We start from the raw sequence: 19046 nt of genomic DNA, 5'->3' as shown, positions 1-19046 counted from the left end.
TCATGCCATCAAGTCCGCTCCAAAGAAAGTTCCTTATAGGCCTCTTGAGCTGAGAGATACAATCCCTAGCACAGATCTAACAAGATCAAACAAACCAAGCTGTGGCAAGAAGGACCTGATATCTCAAGCCACCCTGGCTATAGTATCTGTCATGCCATCAAGTCCGCTCCAAAGAAAGTTCCTTATAGGCCTCTTGAGCTGAGAGATACAATCCCTAGCACAGATCTAACAAGATCAAACAAACCAAGCTGTGGCAAGAAGGACCTGATTGACAACCACCACCCTAGATGCTAAGTCAAGTTTGGCTGAACTCCAGAAAAGGAGTCTCCTAATGCTCTCCAACACGGGAGCAAATTGCTGCAAAGGAGAGATACCCAAGCCGACCTGGTGCTCCAAATGCCTGATGAGAACACCCCTTTAGACCCAAGTGAACCTCCCCCAATCCGAAGTGTCCTCATCATAGAACCCAAAACCATTGGATTTATTCCAATTAATGTGTGCACTTGCTATCGTAAATAATAAATCCAAGGCTGTCCTAAAAGAAGCGAGCATTTGTGGAGTAGCATCCAAAAAACAGCTGTATCATTAGCCAATTCACTGTCTAGAAGCTCTTCTTCCCATTTGATGGGAAGTCTCAGCCCAAGAATGCCAACTTGAGATCTAAGAAAGATGCTCATAGCTTCAGCCACAAACAGAATGATATAAGGGGCTAGAGGGCATCCCTATTGGACCCATCTAGAAATCTGAAACCTCTCTCCCCTGACTCCAATAAGTACCTTGCTATGGGCTGATCTGTATAAAGAGGAAACCCCTCTAATCCAAGCACTTATGTAACTCCAAAATGGTGAAGGGTGCCTTCAAGAAAATCTCAATCCACCCTATTGTAGGCTTTCTCAAAGTCTCAGAGTATAATGACAAGCATCTAGCCACTTTGCATAGCCTACTCGGAAGCCTCCCAAAATGAGAAAATTTATAAAACATGCTTCTGCCATTCACCAAACCGGTCTGCCTATCATGAATAAGATCTGGAAGAAAGGGATGCAAATGCAAACTGATAGATTTATTCAGAATTTTGTAAAAAGTTCCCAAAGAGTGATAGGCCTCCATATACACTGCCATATAGCATATCTAGCATCATCAGTAGCCTATGTACTAGGATCCGCCGTGAGAAGGGAGGCATAAAAATCTGTAGCTGTACACATGACCGCATCAAGATCTATACACAAAACCCCTTCTGAGTCAACGAGTTGTGAAATACTCTCCCTACTATGCTTGGGGCCATGAGAAGCAAAGAAATGTTCATACTAATAATCCTCATGGGTGTTAGGAAGTAGCATGGAACACCTCATCCAATCTAGTGGCGGAAACAAACCCCTCAATGGGGGAAGACCTACTGCTCAAATGGTGAAGGGGGGATCCACACAAGGATGGATGAGATCATTAGATCATTTTAAGGAGGGGATGCGAGCACTGCATGGGGGCTTCTTTCGGAGGGGAAGCCACCCATCCCATTAGTGAACTGGGAGTGTGGCACACTTATGCATGCTCGTTATATGATGTCCCCGATGCAGCATCATTAGACATGTCCACTATACCTAGGCCCACTACCTGTCACTTGTTCATCACACAGAATGTATCAGCTACACTTTGCCGGCTACACAACCGGAAAGCATAGGATCACGAGGGCCTACCTATTGAGCATTTCGCACATGGGCAAGAGGTCTTAGCCCCGGTTCTAGCACAGATAATCAACCATGATGTATGCCACGGCTTCCCACCGGCTTGGAGCACCACCACTATTGTACCAATACACAAAGCAAGAGACCCCATGGACATTGGGAGCTATTGCACCCTCATGATTGGCCACACACTAACCAAGATATATGGATGGGTACTAGAGAGGAAGATCAACAGACATATAGAGTCACGGGGATATCGGGCTAGCAGGATTCAAGAGACAACACTCTACACTAGATCACATCTTCAATCTAAGGGCTATCATTGAGGAGGCGAGGTCCGAACACCAAAAAGTCTACACATGCTTCGTAGATTTTCGCAAGGCCTTTGACACAGTCCCACGATCCCACATGATCAGGAGACTACAGGAGATGCTGATATGGGGTGTGATGAGCCTATATGAGTTAGTCACAGGCAGAGTTCGTGTCCTAGGTGGTCTATCGGATTGCATCGAGAGCACGATCGGGGTGAAGCAGGGTTGCCCCCTCTCACCGACTCTCTTCGGACTTTACAGCGATGAGATCACATCCTTCATAGACCGCCTAGGAGGCGAGGGATTGTTACTGGCCAACCTCATGATACATATATTGCTATACGCTAATGACCGCTAATGACATAGTCCCTTAGATCATCTTCAGCAGTAGGGCTATAGACACATTTGGAGGCCCTAGAGGCAATCTGCAGAGCTAACAAAAATCCAAGGTGGAGGCTGAAAATGCCACCTAAACCTTGAAGAAGACTCCTAGGAGAATGGAGATCCTTTCCAAACTCTGAAATAAGTATCTCTCTTGGCTATAGCTGCTAAGGAGGATCTCTGCATGCTCACCCAGATGGACATCAGTGTGTGTATAGTATCAATCCATATACTAGCCATAGACTGGGAAGGGTGAACCTATGAACACTCCATCGCCTCTATACATCTGGCCCTCCAAATATGCAAACCTACAATGCTAGCCAGAATCTCCCATGATGTATCTACCGAGGGCTGAGCAGCTCTGAAAGGAGTGGAGGGAACATCTTGGTGAGAGCATGACTCTAGGAAGTGTCGTCGTATAATGAAGGCTGACTTGAGTCTGAGTCATGTCCCTCGAAAAACACCTGAGGGCCAGTAAGAGATAACCATGCCACTGATCCCCAAGTCATGAAGAAGGGTGCCCTCTGAAATATGCTAAATATGCTGGCAACATCCTTCCAGATCGTCCTCGCATGTTTGCACTTCCAAAGGCAATGCTGAATTGACTCAATTGCTCTGTGGCGTTGAGGACAAGTATTGTCAGCCCCGAACTTGGATCTCCATAGGTTCACTGCAATCCCTCCATGAATAGAAAGCTAAAAGAAGAGAGTGATCTTTCTATTCTTGAGGGATTTCTAGAGCTTCCTCCAAAAGTTTTTCTGCACCTCTGCAGAAATCTGAAAGCTATCCCAACGAGGAGCTCTGGAGGGCCTCTAGCCCCTACATGTTTTGTGCACTTGGATGAATTGGCACCTACAGGATACTTGTCAACGGAGGAAGAGGGAGCTCTCCCTGACATGTTCGAGGAATTGGGGGACGTGATTAATTTGGCAGACAGGATGAATTACAGCGATAGGTATGCGTGGATGAAGAGGTCCTTGCATCTTGCTCAGCGTATCATGGATGACACTTTCACACAGCTAGGGACCAATTCCATAGGTTATGCTCATAAGCTCCTCTCCCAGCAGCAACATTTGAAGCTAGATTTCGAGAGAGCTCAGGCAGCCCAGCAGCGTGCCACAGAGGTGACATTTTGGCAACAAGAGGAAAGGTGGCAGAAAGAGAAGAGGTCTTTTTGTTCTGTGCGAGGTATTCCTGCAAGGGAATGGTGAAGATTTGATTCAGATCCTCCACTTCCCCACAGACTGGTGAGCGTTTCTTGTGAAGAACAAATAGTAGTTGGCTGTAATCTTCATTCTGTTTTTCCACCAGGGAAACATTTGAAAGTGGTGGGCCTGATGAAGTAGCTATGTAAGCTGTGAACATATCATTCTCATGAAGGGGGGGGCAATCCACAGACTGGGGCAAACTCCCTCCCTCAAATACCTCCTCTGATGCTAAATGGTGGATGGAGGATCTCCTGGAGAGGGGCACCCACTCCGGTCTCTGCTCCTGACTTTGCTCTGGCTCCTGTCTCTGCGTTGTGGTGGTCGTGGTGGGGAGGCAGAAATGTGAAGTACTCCCTAAGATGACAGCCCCTGAGAAAGCCCGTGGGAGTCAGGACCCAGGGTAAGATTCAGGTCCAACACATGGTCCAGCACATGGTCAGAGGTCACCTGAACTGTGGTAATGACTGCATCGGTGAAAGTGGTGGGGAGGGAAGATGAAACAGCTGCAGTCCTTCGCAACAATACACCTTTCGAGGAAGTCACTGGTACAACAGTCGTCTCGGGTACAACAGTCGTCGTCACTGGTACAATAGGGGTTGTACCTGGTGCAATCCCTCCCAGTGAAAGTTTGGAGATCCCTGGAGAAGCCTGGACAAGTGTGATTGATGGAGATGCAAGTCCGGGCACGGGCACTGGCAAAGTGACTGATGGATATACGAGACATGTCACTGATGGGAAACTTGTAACACCTGTAACAGAATATACTGAAGAAGCTCCAGGGCACACTGCATCAGGTTGCGCTCACCGAGGTGCCCTCCTGGTTGAAAGAGGAGAGGAGGCAGTTTCAGGGGAAGGGACACTGGAAGTGACAGTGAAAGGGATGGAAGACGGGGTGACAGGAGGGGAGAGAGATGATGACGGGATAGATCATGGGCACCGAGAGAGGGGGATTCCCTTCTTTTGTTTCACGGTTGGTAATGCCAGGAGATTTCAGCTGAGCAGTAGAGGTTGGATTCCCTCCAGAGCCCCCGATTGGGATAGCTTCTTCATCACCGCAAAATCGCAGATTTGCGTAGGAATTTCTGGAGGAGGCTCTGGAAATCCCTCAGAAATAGAAAGATCACTCTTTGCTTTTGGCTTTCTATTCATGGAGGGATTGCAGTGAACCTATGTAGATCACGATTTGGGGCTGATCCCACTTGCCCTCTGTTACCTTATCACACGATGACCACCTGTCGACAGGCGTTGACCACATGACGACATCTGTTGACCACATGTTGACCATGTGTCAACACAAGTTAGCCACGCGATCACACGGGTTCATCATCCAGGAGTACTATCCGAGGCAATCATGTAACGACACATGTCAACCACAGGTCGACACATATCAACCACAGGTCAACCAGGAGTATCATGTCCAAAGTGATCTCATCAAGAGCTGCGTACATGGAGAGTGAGCTTAGCACATGGAGCAGTCAAGAGTATTTACATTTACACAGTGGTTCAGTGATACAGTGGTGCAGTGGTGCGGTGATCCAGCTCACCTACACATGGAGAATTTACACCATCAGGCTGGCGAGTTTGGGAGTCAGGAAGTCACCGTAGCCATCAAGAGAGCCAGCGGCGCAACGGCTATCCTCAACAGCTAAGGAGATAAGAGGATGACCAATGGGAAGAAAGAGGAGGATTCTCAGCGAAGAAGGGACCCTCCAAGGCGGGGGATGAGGATGAAGGAGAAGGGGGAGAGAGGAAAATTCATTCGGCATTCAGCATTGGAGCGAAAGAGAGGAGAGTGAGGAGAGAGAGAGGCTAGAGCTACGAGCTCGCCAAGGAGAAGAAGAAGAAGAAGAATATATTATCGTCCTCTGAAGAGAGAGTGTGGAGAGACTTGTGTGTACCCTCTGTCTACTATGGGGATAGACTTGTGTATTCTTGTGACTTGCGACTTGTGACCTGAGGACACTAGTCCAGTGATATGTACTTTTTTGGCCAACTCGGTCACTTTCTCATCTCTCTTGTCTCTTCCCGATATGGGGATTGTTCACCAGGGTAGGATTTTCTTATTCTGCTTATGTTGTGGAGTTCGCCGATGATTGTCATTTAGCATAGTGCATTCGTACGTCGTCGTTCACTGCAGTATAGCATACGACACTTGCACACTACTGCACGGTGTGCTCTGTGCGATCCATTGCATTAGAGCATTGCAAAACTCATGCTTCTCATGCCAGTGGCCTTTGGCCTCCGGTAACACCTCCGGAAGGATAGGAATCCCTCCCCTCAAATACCCTCATTGTCATTCTATAGAGGAGTCAGTGCGACATTGCCTTTGGGACTCCAATCAAGCGGGAATTGTTTGGAAAGGAGTTGCTCGGATACTCAACATTTTTCATACTTCCCCTTTCTTCATGACTTGGGGCTCGGTCGCATGGTTATCCCTTACTGGGCCCTAGGTGTTTTATGAAGGTGAGCCTTCTTCTCGGGCACTCTCGATCCGCCGACAGGAGATAGAGCCCTGCTCTCTTCAGAATGTACCACATATTCCTTTCAGAGCTTCACATGTTTCAATGGACACCTCTTGGGAGATTTTGGCTAGCATTTCCTCTTGGCACATTTGAAGAGCCAGATGCACAGAGGCCTTGGATGACACCCAGATACACCCATCATAGGTGTTCACTGGTATTTGGAGTGACACAGTTCACACTTTGATAGCCATATGGGCTAGCATGCAGGGCCCTTCACGAGCAACCTCTTCTAGGAGGACTGTATTTCTTCGAGTTTGGAGGGGTTCTCCCGTTTTCTCGAAGGTTGCTACCGGATTGAGATGGCACTATCAGCCCCAATCCTTCCTTTTTGGCTCTTGAGCTTTTCATGCATTGCATGGTGTGTCCCGTATTCCCGGAGCTTGCTCTAACAGTTTTCTTTAATACTTAATAGAAGTCTCTTTTTTGAAAAAAAGAAGAAGTGAAGTGTGACTAACAAAGGGAGGGGCTGCTCATGGAGACTGAGAGGCTAATCAGGAACATCAGTGATAGGCCCTAAAGAAATGGGTTGCCCCTCCTGATGAGCAAGTGGGGGGACAAGGGCAACCACATCTACGCCTGAAATATCTCTTGCCTGTAACTGAGAATGGTCCAAGGTGGCGGAGTGCTAGCAACCCTCACGAGCACCCAACGGGGAACGACAGGAGCAGGATGTGCTGAATCGTTCTATGCGCACTGAAGAAGAGGGTCCAGGTCTAGGGTCTGGTCCCAAAGGTCCTGGGCGAGAAGAGGGGGCTCTGGTAGCATGTGTAGAAGAAGTAGGACGAGAAGGAGGAATAAACCATTTGGGCCTTTTCTTCTTCCTTGGGCAATCTCTGGCAAAGTGCCCAAGGATCCTGCAAATCCTACACTGATCCTGTTTCCCAATAACCTCGACTCTCTATCGAAAAAAGGAACCATCTGGTTGCTGAAGCATAATGTGATCATCTATAATATCATGGTCAGAGACGATGACCCTGACTTGTGGCACCCCATCGGATCTGATAGCCTCTGTCACTGAAGAGGGCATGCCAGGGAGGGGGGGAATCTCTGTGATGAGGAAAGCCGGGGAATTTGATGAAAAGTGAGGTAAACCTGCTATCTTCCTCTAACGGATCGAAACCCAAAGTGAAGGGTGTCAAAAAGATCCTCCTGGAGCTCAATGCCAAAAGACTAGCCCTAAGTATGGAACCTGCTGACTCTGGAGAATCAAAGACCACCTGGAAGAACCCTCATCCGAGCAAACGAACATCGGTGAGGTGCCCTACGAGGTCTTCAGGTAAAGCCGAAAGCATCCAATCCCTAGCATGTAGCCGGAAGGGTGGGAACTATGGATGCGAGCAAAGAGTGAGGTAGCGTACTCATGCTCTGAAACTATCTTGAGCTACTGAAGCTCTTCTTTGGAAAAGGTAATCATTCTTGCGGCCAGTGGAAGCGGTCGAGGGACTGAATGGGAACCCATTCGTCAATCAATGTGGAAAGGACGATGCAAACACGAAGATGCTCTATCCGTCCGAAAACCTGCTGCCAGGAAGAGAGATTCTCTCTCTTTTTCCTAGAGGGAGCTGAAGAGGTGGGGGAGAGGGTGGCAGGGGGGGGGCAGGCAAGGGAGGGGCAGGGTAGGGAAGGAGGGGCGGGGGAGGGAAGGAGGGAGGTGCAGAGGCCAAGGGAGAGGCTGAGGAAAGGGCGGAGGAAGGGAGGGAGAGGCGGGGGGTAGGGGCGGGGAAGAGGAAGGGAGGCGGGGTAGGGGGAGCGGGGGTTAGGAGGAGCGGGGGGTAAGAAGGGAGGGACAGTGGGGGGGTAGGGAGAGGCAGGGAAAGGGCAGCGGGGGTAGGGAGGGAGGGGCAGGTAGGGGGAGGGGAGGGTAGGGAGGGAGGGGCAGAAAGGCTAGGGAGGGAGGGGCAGCGGGGGGTAGGCAGGGAGGGTAGGGGGGGGAAGGGGTAGAGGAAGGGAGGGGAGCGGAAGAGGGAGGGAGAGGGCAGCGGGGGAGAGGGCAGTGGGAGAGGGAGGGAGGGGAGCAGGAGAGGGAAGCAGGGGAGGGAGCAGCAGCAGCCCGGGAGGAGGGGCTGGCAGGGAGAGGAGGGAGGGGAAGGGAAGGGAGGGGAGGGAGGGGACAGGGGTGCAGGACGGAGGGGCAGCAGGGAGCAGCTCGGATGGGGAGCTCAGCAGCTAGTAACTTTTGCGTTTGATATGGGTTTGAAAATTGATTGCAGAAGATTTTCCACGTCAATATATGATTGGTACATGTGGGTGGTGCCTTATGGATTTTCTCATCAGCCTACTCATTGTTTCAGTGATATCTTCGACACACTGATCCCCTATCCTCTCTCTAGAGGAGGTTCTTATGGGAGAACATTTTTAGTACCACCTTCCAGAGGATTTCGTGTATTCAATGTAGTCACCTCATAGGATGCATTTAGATGGAAAGACTTTTCTCAGGATATGGAATATTGGTATCTACTTTTGGTTCTCAGTATGGTATGAGATGCTGTCTGATTTGATCTACTTTTGGTTCTAAGTATGGTACGAGATGCTGTCTGATTTGATCTACTTGGTTCTATGTATGGTATGAGATGCTGTATGATTTGATCTGTTACTGTATGGTGGTATCTACTTTTGGTTCCAAGTATGGTATGAGATGTTGTCTGATTTGATCTGTTACTGTGTAGAGATTTATACCTAAGAAGGGGTATGGAACTTGCTTCCCATGGTATTTTGTTGATTTTGGACATCAAAGAAAGCTCCTTTGTTTTATCCCTTCATTTGCACTGTTGTAACATGCCTCTATTGGAAAGTTGGTTGCTTTATTTAAAATAATGTCTGAAACTAGGAGCAAGCTCTCTTATTTATTTTTCAAATCAGGCAGATGAAGTTCAAATACTAACTTTTTCAGTTCATCAAATAAAATTTTAACTCATTTTCTAAGACAATACTACTTCTAGCAATTAAACTTTTAATGGATCTTAAATTCCGTGCATGTTCATATGCACCAACTTAAACAGCTTCAAGAAAGGTTTATGTACTTCCAACATTTTGGAATTACTTACATGGTTCATGGCTAGGAAAAGCGGCTCAACGTTTGTCGATCTAGAGATGATATATTGGCCAAAAGAATTGCACAAATTCAGATAGTAAGGCTCAGTATCATCTCCCTGAAGACATCACAAAAAAGGCATAAATTTTAACACCACAAACCATTCATTGTCATAGCTTTGAAAAGTACAAATCAGTGTAAGATTAATTCCTAAAGTCAAACTATCAATCCATATGCTAAAACTCATGCATTGATCAAACATATGCCAGCCACGTGGGAAAGTATTTTGTGGGCAATCGTGGATGTTATAAGCCATGCTATGCCTATGTAGTGGTGATTGCGAGGTCTTTTCTCCAGCAAGTAATCTGAATAGTATTACCAAAATGGGAATGGTGTTTTTTTTTTTTTTTTCAAGAAAGAGACTTCTATTAAGTAAGAGAAAAAACCCACAAGAACAAGCTCAAAGCGGAATACATTATGAAATCATGAGGATAAATAAAACCCCCTTAAAAGTGAGGTGGAAAACAACCAAGGCTGAGGCTGAAAGTGCCACCTCAACCCTGTAGGAGTCTCAGAGAAGAAAGGAGCATCCTTCCATTCCCTGAAGAAAGAAGCCCTCCTAGCTGAGGCTGCACGGGAGTCTCCCTGCATACTCATCCATACGGCCATCAAAGTATGTACGGTGTCTGTCCAGATACTAGTCAATGTGTGCGAGGGATGAACCTGAGTACCCTCCAAAGCCTCTGTGCATCTGGCTCTCTAGATATGCCAGGATGCTATGCTCACTAAAATCTCCCAAGAAGTATCCACAGAGGCATGTACAGCTGTAAAAGGAAGGTGTGGTACCACATCCAACGAACAGGACTCAATCTGATGACTTCAAACCAAAATGGCCTGGGAGGAGTCAAGTCTCTCATAGAATACCTGAGGCCCTGTAAGAGAAAGCCAAGCCACCGGGAATGGTATTTGAATAAGGTTATATGAAATATCTATGCATAGAATCTCAAGATATTTGCTTGGCAAAGGACATGATTAAATAACTACCTATGCCATATGTCATCGAAAGAAGGGAGAGAGCTCAGCTGTGGGTAGGTCTCAAATCTTTGGCATCTCAAAGGCCTAGTGACTCCGGTAGAAGAGGTGGTTGATGAAGACATCGTTGCAGGAGGAGGAGAGGGGCTGCCTTGACCTTGATGAGTCCTTGAGGAGCCCTCGTCCTTAGTACCCTCTTCTTCTTTCACTTGTTCTCCGCTTTGCACTTCTTCTTCTCCGGAGTCTGGATCAGACCACCAGGGTTCCTGTTGATCCAAGTCAATGAGAGTGTCGATGAAGTTGCTTGCTCTGGCTACTGCTCCAGTGGGCTCACTTTGTGCTCGAGTTGAGGGCTTCACAAACTTACGTCGCACGTAATGCTTCTTGTACCTAGTTTGGTCTGCCGGAAGTCTTTTCTCCACTCTCCTCAAGTACCTCCTAGTTCTCTCACTAGCTCCTTCTAAGGTTTCAGAACTACTCGGCATAAGACCTCTCTCTAGGACCCTAGATCACCACTTCACTCGTGCTACTCAATACCAGCACTGTCCCACCGTGATCGCCATAAACTGTTTGAGGGGAGGGGTTCCTATCCTTCCGGAGGTGTTACCGGAGGCCAAAGGCCACTGGCGTGAGAAGCATGAGTTTTGCAATGCTCTAATGCAATGGGTCGTGCAGAGCGCACCGTGCAGTAGTGTGCGAGTGTCGTATGCTATACTGCAGTGAACGACGACGTACGAGTGCACTATGCTAAATGACAATCACCGGTGAACTCCACAACATAAGCAAAATAAGAAAATCCTACACTGGTGAACAATCCCCATATCGGGAAGAGACAAGAGAGATGAGAAAGTGACCGAGTTGGCCAATGTCCATATCACTGGACGTGTCCCCAGGTCACAAGTCGCAAGTCACAAGAATACACAAGTCGCAAATCACAAGAATACACAGGTCTATCCCCATAGTAGACAAAGGGCACACACAAGTCTCTCCGCATTCTCTCCTTGGCGAGCTCGTAGCTCTAGCCTCTATCTCTCCTCACTCTCCTCTCTTTCACCCCCGTGCCGAATGCCGAATGCCGAATGCCTCCTTTTCTCTCTCCCTCCTCCTTCATCCTCATCCCCCGCCTTGGAGGGTCCCTTCTTCGCTGAGAATACCCCCCCCTTTCTTCTGATTGGTCATCCTCTTATCTCCTTAGTTGTTGAGGATAGCCGTTGCGCCGCTGTCTCTCTTGATGGCTTCGGCGACTATCTGACTCCCTGACTCGCCAACCTGATGGTGTAAATTCTCCATGTGCAGGTGAGCTGGTTCACCGCATCTCTTGATGGCTTCGGCGACTTCCTGACTCCCTGACTCGCCAGCCTGATGGTGTAAATTCTCCATGTGCATATGAGCTGGTTCACCGCACCACTGCACCACTGTATCACTGAACCACTGTGTAAATATAAATACTCCTGACTGCTCCATGTGCTAAGCTCACTCTCCATGTGCGCAGCTCTTGATGAGATCACTTTGGACACGATACTCCTGGTTGACCTGTGGTTGACATGTGTCGACTTGTGGTTGACAGCCTCGGACAGCACTCCTGGATGAACCCGTGTGATCGCGTGGCTAACTTGTGTTGACACATGGTCAACATGTGGTCAACAGATGTCGTCATGTGGTCAACGCCTGTCGACAGGTGGTCGTGTGATAAGGTAACACTATTGTAGAACGGATGTTTGTTCAGCACAAAAACGTGTTCGCTGTCCCTTGAAAGCAAGAATGAAGGAAGGAGAGGCTTCCATAAGAAACCGTACATCTCTCTTTCATTCAAACCATTTGTTCTTTCCTTTCCAGTTTATTTCTCTTCCTCCCTCTCCAATCCTCTAGCACCTCCAAGCTATAGGTTAGAAACTAGCAAAACAGCTCGTTGTATCAGGATTTTCACAGTCTCATAGACCCATCGGTCTTCTGAAGACTTTAATAAAATTTCTCTCTCAGGCTTATGACAAAGTCAGCCTGAGCTGGGCTTGTTAAGGATCTCTCTCTCTCTCTCTCTCTCTCTCTCTCTCTCTCTCGATGAAGGGTAGCCCTCCCGTCGTCCGTCGATCCATAGCGTAGCCCTCTCGTCGTCCGTCGTAGCCCTCCCGTCATCCGTCGATCCACAGCTTCCCGTCGTAGCCCTCCCGTCGTCCGTCGATCCATAGCGTAGCCCTCCCGTCGTCCGTCGTAGCCCTCCCGTCGTCCGTCGATCCACAGCTTCCTCACCCTCTCTCCTCGTTGGGAGCCTCTCTCTCTCTCTCTTCGTTGCCGTCCGTCAGCCCTCTCGTCCGCTCATCAGCCCAACTGTCGTTCATCAACCAACCCACCCCATCATTCGTCTGCTTGACCCGATTGCGGATGGGTCCTGAAGGAGGTTTTGAAGTCCAGTCGCCTACTCTGATTCGCAAAGCTTCCGTGGGCAAAAGTTTGGAATGAAGCCATCGCAGAGGAAATCTTGGACTCGGAGGATCATAGCATCGTCGACCAAGGCACACATGTTCGTCTGTCTACAACGTTATTGGGGGATTTTTTTTGGTTAGCGATTTCAAAAGCATGCATTAGCAGACAATGATAGATGCAACGAGTTCTTTGACGAGGGAAGCTACTCAGCATCACAAGGTTATTTGATCAACGAGTCCCTTGATGAAGAAGGCCTTCGCACTTTTTGCCGGTTCTTCTCCGAGGTTGAAAAGCGTTGGCTCCCCTTCGAAGAAAAGTACGAAACCTGCAACTCCTACGCAGGACCTGCCATCAACAACACCGTGGAAGCTCGCTCTTACAAAGCCTGGAAGGTCACGATAGAGACGAAGCGCTCACGCTCATAGAAACAGCATATCTGCACGCTCCACATGGATAGACAGTGGCCAGAGGGAAAGAGAGCCCGTGACCTCAAGAAACACATAATGTACAGAGAGGTTTCTCCTACAGAAATCAGCTAGCCAACTCCATAATCCGAGCATAGAGGACGATTGCAGCTTGCGTTGAGGCAGATTGGGGAAAATATTGCAGCTTGCTTTGAGGTGGATTGGGGATGTTTTCCTAAAGCAAGCCAACCAAACTTTCATTCAAGTGAAAGAAATCTACCGAAATCAAAGAAACCAGCTTTGATTGAGCTCAAGAGAAGAAGTAAGCTCTCTCTCCAGCACTTCCAGGACTAAGGAGATGCCACAAACAAGGAGCTCCACCATGGCCCCCCAAGGACCAAAAGTAGAGAAAGATAAAAGCATAGGCAACAGTACAAGAGCTGAAGAGCCAAGTTCTTCTTTACCCTTAACATCTCCTTCCCCATCACCTCCAACGACCTCCCTTGCCTCCACCCCAACCCTTTCCTACCCACTTCCTTTACACAATCCTCCTGTGGCTCCTACCCCATCTCCTTTACTTCATCTCCCCCATCACTTCCGGTTACCTCCCTTGCCTCAATCCCAACCCTTTCCTACCCACCTCCTCTACTCAATCCTCCTCCTCCCCCTCCTTCAGCTTCACCTCCTCCTCTTGCTCCCGCTCATTCCTCCCTAGCCCTTTCCCTTGCTTATTCCTCCCCTCCCCTAGTCCCTACCCATCCTCTTCCTTCCTCTTCCTCCCCTTCCCTATTCCCTACCCAGCCTCTTCCCTCCTCTTCTTCCCCTCCCCTAGTCCCTACCCAGCTTCTTCCCACCTCTTCCCACCTACCCTCCCTTTCAGCCCCTTCCTCCCCTAGTGTAGGCTCTTCTTCGGTCCCTGACTCCCTACTTCCTCCTACCGGATCTCTCTCTTCAGGACCTCCATTTTCCGCACCCCTCCTTTACTCACCTTCTTACCCTCTTACCCCCTCATCCTTGTACCCCCTCTCCCCTTCACCCTCCACAGCGGAAGCAGTCCTGGCAGATAATCTGCGCTTGAGAGATTTAGTTATGCAGTGCATGGAGACTTGCAGACTTCAGGGCACAGCGATTCAGTCTCTCACAGCACAGATACACACACTGACTGCTCAGCTATCGACACTTGAGAGTCATAGATCTGATCAGGACTCCCATATTCGCCAGCTTCATACCAGAGATATTGATCGGGACATCCAGTTACGGACACATGCTGAGCGCATAGTGCAGCTGGAGGCACGGATTCAGGAGCATGTTGTGGCATGCGATGATCGCCTCCAGCAGCTGCATGTAGCTCCTCCAGCTAGTGCAGCAGTTGAGGAGAGGCTGGCCACACTGCAGACAGAGGTACAGAAGACCTCAGAGTGGGTGGACGTTGTGCGTAGAGCCCCACAGGCCCAGCAGACCACAGTCTCTGAGACTATTGCCGAGAGTCAGCGGCGAGCTCAAAAGGCCCTCAACATCCGCATCCGCGGAGTTGAGCGATCAGATACGAGATCAGCCATGGATCAGGCGACAGATTTCATATCTGGGACACTCGGAGTTCAGGATCATGGCATAGTAGCTGCATATCGAGTGGGCCGGGATCCAGCACGGCACCAGCCACTTATCATCAGATTCAGAGATGCTGAGGCCCGTCTCGCAGTATTACGGATGAGATCCAGATTGAGGGACCATCCACAGATTCACATGGATGAGGACCTTACAGCTCTTCAGTGGGAGGACCATAGACGTCTCATTGCACAGAGGGATGTTGCCCATTGTGAGTGCAAGTGGGCCGTGATCAGAGAGGGCAGACTTTTGATAGGAGCTATGCGATCTAGACCGGCTGGAGCCCACAGTTGACGACACGAGGCCTATGGGACACGTAGCCTGCCAGATAGCTTGAGTTTCGCAGTTTGGAACTGTAATGGTTCCCTCACAGCTCAGCCTGGCAACTTACGAGAGGCCTTTTTTGATCAGGACATCGTCTTCTTTACAGAGACCCATGAGAGCCCAGAGAGAGGCTTGCCGCAGGTGACAGGGTATGCCTGGGAGTCTGTCTTTCGACAGCAAACTAGACGATCAGGAGGAGTCAGAGGATCTGGCGGTGTGACAGTTTTTTATAGAGAGCATCTCAGATCGATACTCACAGTCGTGAGTCACAGTCGTGAGGAGAGACCATCGGGCCAGATATCTTTGGGTACGGATCAAGAGACCCCCCCGGAGAGACTTGTTTATTGCAGTATGCTACTTTCCCCCGAGACAGTCTCGTTATGCCTCAGATGGACCAGGACAGTCACCTTTTGAGGATTTGTCAGCCGATGTATTGGACTACTCACGCCGCGGAGAGGTCATCCTTTTAGGAAACTTCAATGCGAGGACATCAGACAGACAGGCAGAGATTTTGGACTTTGCTGAGGATCCAGTCTTAGTTCCAGCTGCCCCAGATGAGAGTTTTCCACGCTTATCTTCAGATAGAGGAGTAGAGGTGACAGATCAGGGACATCGCCTATTGGAGCTTCTCTCATCGCATGGCATGGTCATTTATAATGGACTTCGACAATGGCCGCATTCATCCACAGCCACATGTTCTCCCTTCGCGGGTGGTGGTACGAGCGTCATTGATTACGTCTTGGGTCCCCCGACTTTAATCCCTTTTGTACATAACCTCACAGTCGACCCTCTTATGCCTTCAGCCGATCATGCACGTCTGCACTTTATTCTTATACCCAGATTCCTCATGCCCCCCCTTCTAGACATCATGAGCATCAGCCATACTATGAGGTTCATTTTGACCACCAGTTCGATGATATTTATAGCCAGCACCTGAGTAGTCTTCTCCGTCCGCACCTTCTCGATGCCCTACCCTCCACATAGGATCGGTGGGACCTTGTACATACCTCCATCATCTCGGCAGCCCACAAGTCCTTCCCTGTCACTTGCCACACATCCGGTCCTCCACCAGTCGGTCTTGTGCCTTGTAATGGATGGTATGATGAGGAGTGTAAAGAACTCCGTAGGAAGCTTCGCCTTGAGACACAGGAGAAGTCTCCCCTCCTGGTTGAGACCAAGAAGAGTTACAAGCATTTGGTGAGATGCAAAAAGTGCCAATTTCTAGCCCGGAATGAGGAGGAGCTCAGAAGTTTACTTTTCAGCTGTGATTCCAAGGAATTCTGGAAGAAATTCCTTCGCTTGAAATCTCAAACTCCTCTTACAGACCCACAGGTTTGGCTTGCCTATACTTCCACTTTATATGATATTCCAGACCAACCACAGATCGACTTATCCCATGTGCGTAGACCCACCTCCTCTGCCTTATTCTCATCTAGTAGTGTTCGAGCAGCAGTTCATCGTTTGAAGACTGGGAGAGCTAAGGACCATGATGGATTGCAAGCGGAGTATGTAACCCATGGGATTGATGCCTTAGCTACAGTCCTCTCCCGTCTTTTTAACGAGTCCATTTGTACAGGTCTTCCACCTAGTTGGCTAGAAAATACTATAGTACCCATACACAAGTCGGGGGATCCTTTGGAGGCGTCGAACTATAGGACCATTATGATTGGCCATGTCATGGCCGAGATTTATGCGACCATTCTAGAAGGACATATAAATGACCATGCCGAGGCGACAGGTATGAGAACTAGAGGGCAGGCAGGATTTTGTGCAGAGCACTCGACTCTAGATCATATCTTCACACTCAGGGCTTTGATTGAGGAGACGAAGTCATGTAAGCAACGGCTCTATTGTTGCTTCATGGACTTTAGAAAGGCATTTGACACTGTGCCACGTTTCAAACTCTTCCAGCGACTTCGTGACTTGGGATTCAGTGGGGAGATTCAATGGGCGATCATGGTCTTGTATGAGAGAGTCACAGGTAGAGTCAGGACACGGGCGGGGCTGTCGGGGGAAGTACGCAGTACGATAGGGGTGAAGCAGGGGTGTCCTTTGTCTCCGACACTCTTTGGTCTCTATATCGATGAGTTAGAGACGTACATACAGACGATGGGTGGTACAGGTTCTTTACAAGCAGGATCCACGATACCGATTCTCCTCTATGCAGATGACGTGGTTCTTATTTCTTCCTCCCAGCACGGTTTACAGGCACATCTCCATGCACTCCACAGCTTTTGTCACGACAGAGGGTTGTCTGTAAACCTTGGGAAGACCAAAGTCATGGTCTTCAACACATCATACCAGGTTTATAGGAGAGGCGAGTTCTCTTTCACATTTGATGGGCAGGAGGTGGAGCTAGTCAAGGAGTATACATATTTGGGTGCCACAGTTAGAGGTCCAGTCTTCTCCATGACGCATGCAGCACGAGATAGGATCAGTAGAGGGTATGCCGCCTTGGCTCTTCTCGAGAGGCAATGTGCACAGTCACATTTTCAGCATCCCGACACGAAGTCCTTACTTTTCGATACGCTGGTGAGACCTGCAGCCATGTATGCTAGCCCCTTTTGGGCAGGAGATCTCAGTGTTGCAGATTGGAGACGAGTAGAGAGGTTACAGATCATCATGTTCTCCAGATTGATCAGAGCGAAGTCCATGATACCGCATCAAATTATGCTCGCAGAGTTCGGAGCTACACCCCTAGCGCTAGATGCAGCATTTCAGTCAGTTACATACTTGCATAAGATCAGGGTGCTCGGAGACTCAGCAGCAGGCAGAGCACCATTACCATGCCTAGCACTGACATCCTCGCAGATGTTAGCGGAGAGAGGTCATACTTTTTGTTGGTACCACACACTCTCCACATGGCTCACCTCGTTGGGCTTGGATATGGATAGGCTGCCACCACTTCGATACAGCATAGATGCCCCTCGCCTCCCTCTCACTCGACATGAGCTCAGTCAGGTTATCAGGGCAGATTTGTTGCAACTACACACGTTTCGCACTTGGGTTCATCCCACGGAGCTTCCTACGAAGATGGCCACATATCATGACCATTTTCTCAAGATTTCAGAGGATGGCTTCATCATATCCCCAGGATATATCGGCGTTCATATGTCGCACTCACTCAGGATTGCCTTGGGCCAGCTCAGGGTATCTTCCCACAGATTAGACGTTGAGGCCGGCAGGATGCGTCGTACAGCTACTGGACATAGACCCAAGCGAGAGACTAGGATATGCCCTTGTTGCACTATGGTGGAGGTGGAGACTGAGGAGCACTTTGTTTGCAGATGCCCTTTATATTATGAGATCCGTGGCAGATTTCACTGTTTATTTGGGCACGGATTTGGACCTCTCTCTCGGATTATGGAGTATGAGGATCAGTATTGCTTAGCGTTGTTCATCAGGGAGATCACCAGATACAGAGAGAGATTCCTCAGAGAGCACCGTCGCATCCCTGCCAGAGACCTGGTTATTCATGAGGAGCAGGACGAGGCGCAGGACCATGAGCATAGAGATAGCCCAGCTTGCCAGAGAGCACCGATGGTTCCACCCCGAGGATGTACATATGACATGATCCGACAGCACCGCAGGATGATCTTACACAGAGGCCGTACCTGTCGCTTTATTTCTAGACGATGGAGGATGATGGCAGATTTTCGGAGAAGATTGCTCCATGGAGACTTGGCACCGCCAGCAGCCCACTTGACACTTGCCCAGATCTTCACACTCATGGCAGGAGGCATGGTCGATGGCCATGACTTCCATCATTTCTTTGGATCATAGACCCCTTAGGGAAGACGATGTTCCTCATATTTCATATTTTACATTTTGTATCTAGGCATTTTTGGTACTCTATTTCATTTCATTTTGTATCTAGGATTTTTGTAGCCATTTAGCTAGTCAAGGAGTATACATATTTGGGTGCCACATTTAGAGGTCCAGTCTTCACCATGACGCATGCAGCACGAGATAGGATCAGTAGAGGGTATGCCGCCTTGGCTCGTCTCGAAAGGCAGTGTGCACAGTCACATTTTCAGCATCCCGACACGAAGTCCTTACTTTTCGATACGCTGGTGAGACGTGCAGCCATGTATGCTAGCCCCTTTTGGGTAGGAGATCTCAGTGTTG

At 49.0% G+C, this 19046-nt stretch overlaps 1 protein-coding gene across 1 annotated transcript in view; it reads right to left on the bottom strand.

The window, feature by feature from the left end:
• The window catches only part of LOC147902665 (uncharacterized), a 300605-nt gene that overhangs the window by 188627 nt on the left and 92932 nt on the right, over positions 1 to 19046 (bottom strand). Inside the window, exon 8 of the mRNA XM_087373911.1 lies at positions 9146 to 9250. Coding sequence (XP_087230037.1) covers positions 9146 to 9250 — 105 coding nt within the window. The remainder of the gene's footprint in view (positions 1 to 9145; positions 9251 to 19046) is intronic.

Source organism: Dipteris shenzhenensis, chromosome 4, assembly GCF_047967505.1.
Source record: "Dipteris shenzhenensis isolate YYH24624 ecotype China chromosome 4, Dip_SZ_1.0, whole genome shotgun sequence".
Classification (NCBI taxonomy): Eukaryota; Viridiplantae; Streptophyta; class Polypodiopsida; order Gleicheniales; family Dipteridaceae; genus Dipteris; species Dipteris shenzhenensis.
Note: the sequence above shows the minus strand (reverse complement) of the source record. Positions and strands in the feature narration are given on the sequence as shown.